The sequence below is a fragment of the Electrophorus electricus genome, chromosome 22 (assembly GCF_041902795.1).
Source record: "Electrophorus electricus isolate QZ-2024a chromosome 22, ASM4190279v1, whole genome shotgun sequence".
Taxonomy (NCBI): domain Eukaryota; kingdom Metazoa; phylum Chordata; class Actinopteri; order Gymnotiformes; family Gymnotidae; genus Electrophorus; species Electrophorus electricus.
The window spans coordinates 12049210-12057500 of NC_137518.1; the positions used below are offsets into that span (position 1 = coordinate 12049210).

Here is an 8291-nt window from a genome sequence, read left to right on the forward strand (position 1 = left end):
CCAACTCCACACACCCACGGTAAGCCCCGCCCCATAGGTCCAACTCCACAACCCCAAGATAAGCCCCACCCCCTATGTCCTACTCCACACACCCAAGCTAAGCCCCGCCCCATAGGTCCAACTCCACACACCCAAGCTAAGCCCCGCCCCATAGGTCCTACTCCACACACCCAAGCTAAGCCCCGCCCCATAGGTCCAACTCCACACACCCAAGCTAAGCCCCGCCCCATAGGTCCTACTCCACACACCCAAGCTAAGCCCCGCCCCATAGGTCCAACTCCACACACCCAAGCTAAGCCCCGCCCCATAGGTCCAACTCCACACACCCAAGGTCATGTTTCCAGCCCGATTTCTCAGTGTTCACCAAGAGCTGCCCACTATGTCGATTTCAACAGCTGCTTGCTGTAAAAAAGTCTTTAACCTGAAATAAACTTTTCAAATGACCTGCCCAACGTGGACGTAAACCTTAACAAAACAATAACAAAAAACACGACGATGTACTTCTAGTCCTGCCCACCACTACAGAGTCACGCCCCAGTTCCACCCACCACTAGAGTCACGCCCCAGTTCCACCCACCACCCCTCCCCACACCTCCACCTACCAGATCAAGCAACCACAGGGTCAGGGCTGTGGGAACTATAACTCACAGAACTTTTGTTGAAGACACAGCTCATTTATTAAAGTCACTTTTTAGGATCACTACGGTCTGTCTGAGGGTTTTTACACCGAACGTTTCAGTTTCAGACAGGATCTTACTGGATGACGGTCCCGCGCACGCCACTCCACAACGCACGACTCGCCGTGCATAAGAACTACTAAAGAACTACACACCTCACTAGATCTGCGAGCAAGCTGCTTTAAACAATGGCATCATTACCTTTCTTTAACGGTTTATGTCGTGCACTGTGAACAGGCAAAAATGTTCAAATAAATGTAGCACATAAATTATTATACAGTATAAAAATAAATGTGGATTATAATAAATAAACACATTTTGTACATTACATACAACTCAATCATTTACAAATGTACAGTAGACATTTGGTGGAAGTTCTTCATTTTCTTTGGCACCACAGAGAGGGACAGCAGAGAGAGTCCTCAAGAAAAACTACCACAAAAAAAAGAATAAATAAAAATGAGGCAGACACTGCGGATCAACTCCAGGATGCTCTCGTAGCAGGCAAACGTTTGATTTTAAAATGAAAACCCTCGAAGAGCCACGCTGACTCCGAGCGTGCTTTATTTCCCAAGTAAATATAAGATGAAAATGAAATCTTAAAGATGGCCTAACATGACCGAGCAAACTCTAAAAACTACAAACAACAACAAAACACCTTAAAAATGTCATCCCACCTGGGCATCATGTGACCTGGACGAAAACGCCTGAGCTGGACGGAGTGCATTTGCCACAGTAGCCGCCACACGTTCCTGTCACTCTGCTGCCATCCTGAGGACAAGAGAGAAACTGCACCTCAAAAAAGCTAATACACGGAAAATAGAATAAAGACTTCCACCCCTCCTGGGCGATACTGCTGACGTTCTGAGAGCCACACATATATTATACACAACCAAATCATCACTCGCAATATAAAAATATTGAAAACAAGCCCTAAAGGCACTTTTGTTAGGCATGTATCTTTGCATTTTCTTTAGATTGTGTTTAACTATGTATAACAGAAGCAGCCTAAGAACTTCAAGGTTAGTAAATCCAGCGTGAGCTGTGCAAATGATGGAGTCTTTAGCTATTACACTGCCTGCCAAAAAAGGAAACAAGAAGCATGTTGTATATAAAGTCCAGGACTCAGCCCTACAGAAGGACATTTCGTAGGGTGTTAGCAGCAGCAACATTAAGTCCGTTGTCCTTATCCAGTGAGCGTCAGCGACCTCACTGGACAGACGCATCTCCGGGCACGGCCCTCTGCAGTCCCTACAGCTGGGTTTACGGCTCTAGCGATCAGGAATGGCGGGCAGCATACCTGAGACTTGTGGACATCTGCTACAGCGTAGTTGCCTTGGGACACCCAGCTGGTGTTTTCGGCCACCTGGAAGCCGGTTCCCGCCAGGTTGAGGCTGAATCGGCCCTGGAGGAGAACAGAGGCAGTGCGCGTTCTCAACAGACTCAACAGTAGATGGCACTGGCACGCAGCAGAAAAGCAAGCGTCTCGCACGGCTGAACATGGCCCTGCACTTCCATGCTGGCGTGCTCAGGACCATAACGCAAAATGCACACCCATCGCGCTAGTGAACACGGAGGATGTGAAACCGCTCGGTTAAATGACATTTCACTAACACGGGTTTTCCTTCACGGGAAGATATAGAGCATGAACAATATTTTGGCTGCGTGTGTGCTGTCAGTTCTTCCTAAAGGCCAAAAACCCCAGCAAAATCTTATTCAGATATAAAGAACATTACTGTTGCACACAGTGTACACGGGACTCACAACAACAATGCGCATATGTAGAAGTACACCGAAACATTTCGTGAATGTGCAGATTTACGCCAGATACGCCGAAATCCATCTGTGATGTGCGGATGTGCGCTTTGCATCTGGAGATCCGAGAAAGGGGACAGGCTGAGGAAAGAGGGTGGTCTCAGCGGGACCAAAGCCTGGGGGTGACAACTGTCTGCAGGCTGACCCCCGTCCAGACCCAGGAACAAGTGTGGAACGGAGAGTGAGAGAGGTAGAGAGAGAGAGAGACACATAGACAAAGAGGGGGAGTGAGAGGGAGAGAGAGACAGGAGAGAGAGAGATGGAGAGATAGATTGATAGAGAGAGACAGGAGGCCAATGAGCCCGAAAGGAGGAGAAATGGAACAGAAGCAGATTCAGTGAGTCACCGAGTTGTCTGATTGGCTGCACCTGCACGGTCTGATGGTTTTAAAGTGTGACAGCTTGCGTGGTGCTTGGGCAGCCGTCTGCTATTTTAGAGACAGGGCACGGTAAAGATATGGCAGAGAGGACAATCTCACACACACACACACACACACACACCTCTCACATATCTGTCACTCTATTAAATTCTCTCTCTCTTGTGATTTCTGTCTTTCTGTGCAAGCCTCTGTACTCACATGTTCCCAGTCCTGCTTATGGAGTGTAATACCCACCTGTGGACATTGGGCGGCGCTGTAGCAGTCTCCCGCAGTGGCGAAAGGGACCTTGTGGCCCTCGTGAGTGAATGCGTACTTCCAGTCTGTGACTAAGAGACACACAGAGGAATCACTAATACTGATACTGGTGTTAGTGGATGTGGTGTAGTCACATCACTTCAGCTTGGACGCTTGTTTCCATGGCGATGCTTGCACTCCATCTGTGTCATAAGGACAGCCCTACGGAATACAAAGGCCATCTCAACCAATCGACCCCTTGCCTTATAACTGTGGGCGGGTTTAATGGTCATGAACTGCTATTTTAAAACCATTAACTCATTTGTGCTCGGACTTAATTAAACCCTCAGCCAGACATGCCAAGGGAGGGGTCAGAGGCGCAGAGGGGCGGGGTCAGAGGTGGGGGTTTGGTCATGGGCGAGGGCGGGGTCAGGGTCTGTGCTAGACTCAGGGCACTGTGCAGGCCTGATCGCTGATGTTAGACAGAGTGGTAATTATTCAATGCATTGGCACTGTACATCACGTCCCATTTAGCACACGCTCCCACTGCATGCCAGCAGGCCCTGGGCCACAGTCCCAACCCACCCCCGAGGGCGTGCAGTACTGCCGCTCGGCCCGGCCCGGCCCGACCCTGCAACTCAGTTATTTCCTGTAGTTTTCTGGAGTGTGAACCATATGTTATATTTAGGCATCCTCTCTCTCTCTCTCTCTCTCCCCTAATCTAATCATGCGACGAGAGGTCTCACCTAGACCCGTTTCTCATCAAAGCAGCAAGACTGTGACGTACGTGTGAACACGACTTTCTAGCATGGCCGCGGCGACTGCGAGGTGGCTGGGATTAGCGAGGTTGTGTTTGGACAGCGGGTCGCTGACGAGATGTGACCCACACTAATTAACTCTTCTCATGCGAGTCCGCATGTTAATGCAGCGTGGATGGTAATACTACACCAAACCCGAGAGACAGAATCCTTTTTTTCCGACTGAACGGTTCAGTAGGCGTCTGTCATATTTCCATGCTGAAAGATGGAGACTGTGCAGTAAGACTAGCTGAGAGGTTTCAAGTTTGGGGAGTTCAGCGAGGTTAGCGAAGTCCAGACTACCTCCTTCCTCCAGATGTGGTGCACAGCAAATGAGGTAACGCTTTCCAGATCAGCAGTGTGTGTGTGTGTGTGTGTCCAAATGCAAAGACGTCTGTGGCACTGAATAACCGTGGCTACAAGAGACCATGCACACAGACCTGACACACGGACCTCACACGCAGACCTGACACGCAGACCTGAGCAGATTAGTGAATCAGATTATGTGGGATTACATCAAACAGATCCACAAGGACGGGGCAGTGGCCAATCTGTCCTGGATTACAGCTCAGATGCTCAAATACACATGGAGCGCAGAAATGCTCTAGTGAATGAATGTTGGCATGTCTGCATGGGATGGGAAAGGAGGCAGCAGAGCTCGGACTCACTGACGATGGCCATCCGGCTGAGGTCCAGTCGGACTCGTTTGAATGTGGACAGGCCGGATGCTGTGTAGTCCCTCCGACACGCGCAGTCCTCTCTTCTGCTCAGGTTTAATGGGCACTGTGTGGGGTCCTCCAGCCTGGACCAGATTAACCACAGAAATCAACAGCCATAACAACAATAACAACAACAACAACAATAATAATAATAATAACAACAACAACAACATTGAAATAAGAATGAAGTGTGCATTGCATTTTGTGTCTGGCAGTTGTAAATACACTTAAACCAACACAGTCACTTCCAAGTCTGACGCTAAAATAACACAGATTTTTTTATTTTCTTTTTAAACAACACTTTTCTGTATTTGTTTTTTTGGAAATTCAATTTGGCTTTTTTTTTTTTTACCTGAATGCAAAAACCTCAGAGAAGTTCTCCTGCTCTCCCGTCGTGAGAGTGATGTATTCTGCTGGACTGTCTGTGTTCATCGCTGAGCAGAAGATCTAAGAGAGAGAGAGAGAGAGAGAGAGAGAGAGAGAGAGAGAGAGAGGGAGGGAGAGAGAGAGAGAGAGAGAGAGAGAGAGAGAGGGAGGGAGAAGACACCCAGAAAGAAAAATGCACCAATGTGAGTAGATGTGTCCTTGTGTGAGTAAATGTGCAATGCGCACGTGTGCAAGCAGATGAGTCCAGCACACGTGTGTGAGCAGGTGTGTGCACTTGTATAAACAGATGTGCACGTGGTTGGTGGTGAACACATGTGGTAGGAGAGTCTGACCTGAACAGCTTTGCCCTGCACACTCAGGATCTGCTCACTATCAGACACAACACCAGACTGAACCTGCACCTCCCTACAGCTAGAGGGCAGATAACCTGGGGGAGGGGAGAGAGAGAGAGAGAAAGACAGAAAGAGAGAGAGAGATAGCGAGAGAAAGAGAGACACATACAGAGAGAAAGACAGAGAGAGAGAGAGAAAGAGATACTATTCAATTCAGGTCATGCATGTAGGTATATTTGTTGTGCTAATTTTCACAGGGTTAGGGTTAGGATAGGGTTAGGTTTAGACAGGGTTAGGGTTAGGATAGGGTTAGGTTTAGACAGGGTTAGACAGGGTTAGGGTTAGGATAGGGTTAGGTTTAGACAGGGTTAGACAGGGTTAGGGTTAGGATAGGGTTAGGTTTAGACAGGGTTAGGGTTAGGATAGGGTTAGGTTTAGACAGGGTTAGGGTTAAGATAGGGTTAGGTTTAGACAGGGTTAGGGTTAGGATAGGGTTAGGTTTAGACAGGGTTAGGTTCCTCTAGGGTGTTATGGCGGATGCGCACTTACAGGAGGGGTTACTGCATGTCTTCTGCCCCTCTGGCCTGGAGGTGGGGGGACATTTATCACTGACATCCCCTTCAGCTGAAACACACTGCACTGAACGCACCATCCAGCCCTGGCCACAGCTCATGGAGCACTGTTCACACACACACACACACACACACACACACACACACACACGTAAGACATTTTAAAATGGGCAACCAACACTGATATGATAAAATTGAAATACAGCATAGAGAGATATATATGTTACATATGTTATATGTTATAATTAATATTCACCCACATTTGGGTGGTGTTGGAGAATGATGGGGCAGAAGCACTCACTGGCCCCCAGATGCCCACTCTCCAGGTGGGGGTGGGAGGGCAGAGATCCAGGATGCAGGGGACGTAGCTCTCGGGTGGGGTGCCGGGGCAGCCAGATGACGCCTGGTGGCCATACTCATAATTCTCAATCCCAGCATGCACCTCACTGCAGGACACAAGCCTCTGCCTGTAGCCCCGCCCACAGGTGACTGAGCACTGAGAAGAGTGACAACAAACACACAAATATCAACAATTCACAACAAACACTGCACCTATTACTGTACCCATCACTGCACCCATCATTGCACCTATCACTGTACCATCACTGCACCCATCATTGCACCTATCACTGCACCATCACTGCACCCATCACTGCATCCATCACTGCACCCATCACTGCACCCATCACTGCATCTATCAACGTATCACTGCATCTATCACCGTATCCATCACTGCACCTATCACTGTAACTGCACCTATCACTGTATCTATCATTGCACCTATCCCTGCATCTATCACTGTAACTGTCCCTATTTCTTTCACTGTATCTATCACACACACACACACACACACACGCCTCTGAGTCAAGATTTTTCCATCAGCATAGTTCCAGTTCTTGTGGGCACTTCACCTCTGACTCTACTGCCCCGCACAGCTGACTCTACTGCCCTGCACGTCTGACTCAGCCCTCATTCCTCACCTCTGTCCACTCCCCCGTGACCCAGATGAACTCGCAGGGTTGTGTGTTACACACTTCCACGTCCGTCGGTCTCAGGTCTTCTGCGCAGTGCGCGTTGTGGACCTGCTCATCAGCAAGGCTCAGACACGCCACGGTCCGGCGCCGGTGTCCAGAACCGCACGATGCGCTGCACTGGAAGGACAAGGGTTAACACGGGTCAGAGTGCCTTGAGATCACAGTCCATCAGGGTCGTAGGTCAGTCCTCTCGTCTGACTCTCGTCATAGCCAACAGGACTTTTTAACAGTTAGTAAGTTGTTTGTATAGAGGCCAGTGATGTAAGGTACTGTGTCTCAGGTCCAGCTCTGAGCTCCCATGAACTTTGTGTTGGAAGTAGGAACCCCCCTCACACACTTTGATCATCTTATGTGTTAACTGATTGCGTTAAGCCCATCATGAGTTTAGATGGGTGTGTAAGGGCAGGGTGAACACAGCATGACACAGTGCAGCGCTCTCGGTGGAAGACCAGTGAACTCTGCTCTACACACACACACACACACACACACACAAGCAGCTAAGAGGGCTTTAAATTATCCGAGTGTGAATATTAAGGGGTCGTCTGAATGTGGGTATTTAGTGGTCATATGAATATGGGTAGGTATTTAGGGACTGTCTGAATGTGGGTATTTAGCAGATCTTTGAATGTCTAAATGTGGTCATATGAATATGGGTAGGTATTTAGGGACTGTCTGAATGTGGGTATTTAGCAGATCTTTGAATGTCTAAATGTGTGCTTGGGGTTTTGAGAGAGAGGATATAAGGCCCGTCATTACATTTCCACTGTATTGCACTACGCACTTGATTTTTGCATGGTGTTTGTCGGTGTGTCTGTCTTGGTCCAAACACACTTGAGTTATGCCCTTACGCCTCACGCGTCACACCCGCCGTAAGCCGCGTCAGCTCTTACGGACACACCATCTGGTCTCCATACACCTTTCACTCTGATCCATGCCAACGCATGCTGTCTTCTGTCCGTACTGTGATGAGAGGGCTATCCCCACACTGCACCCCACAGTCCCAACACTCTCACTCAACACTCCTGACTGTGCTCCACTGACATCACCAGGCATTTCCCAGAGGTCCTAGAAGCCGAGGTCGCACAGTCACGCACGTATACAAACACAGCTCCAAACTTCTGCCAGCACTTTCTAAGAGTTTGTTGAGAGATTATTTAAACGAACATCAAAGACAGATTATCCAGCCACAGATCCCAGGAAGGGTCTTAACAAAATTCCCATAAAAGCATGACATGTACTTTTGCTTGTAGCGAAATTCTTTTTTTTCCCTGTCGAAGAGAACACTTATTTCCAAGTCGGATTTGGGTTAAAACGTTTTGTTGGGCGATTTTTCTTGGCTGTCGAT

The 8291-nt window shown here is 48.5% G+C and overlaps 1 protein-coding gene across 4 annotated transcripts in view; it reads right to left on the reverse strand.

Moving 5' to 3' along the window:
- Positions 1–208: 208 nt before the first annotated feature.
- adamts9 (ADAM metallopeptidase with thrombospondin type 1 motif, 9) overlaps positions 209–8291 on the reverse strand; it is a 46577-nt gene continuing 38494 nt past the window's right edge. For 2 of the 4 annotated variants that reach the window (XM_081705550.1, XM_035520134.2), the window contains 10 exons: positions 6893–7063; positions 6214–6408; positions 5890–6019; positions 5341–5435; positions 4974–5068; positions 4571–4704; positions 3106–3197; positions 1978–2082; positions 1355–1448; positions 209–1109 (listed from right to left, as the gene is read on the reverse strand). In XM_081705550.1, the coding sequence (XP_081561676.1) occupies positions 1362–1448; positions 1978–2082; positions 3106–3197; positions 4571–4704; positions 4974–5068; positions 5341–5435; positions 5890–6019; positions 6214–6408; positions 6893–7063 (1104 nt within the window). In that variant the 3' untranslated portion in view covers positions 209–1109; positions 1355–1361. Of the gene's footprint in view, positions 1110–1354; positions 1449–1977; positions 2083–3105; positions 3198–4570; positions 4705–4973; positions 5069–5340; positions 5436–5887; positions 6020–6172; positions 6409–6892; positions 7064–8291 lie in introns of those variants that run through there. The other 2 variants (XM_081705549.1, XM_081705551.1) reach the window with 2 other exon arrangements.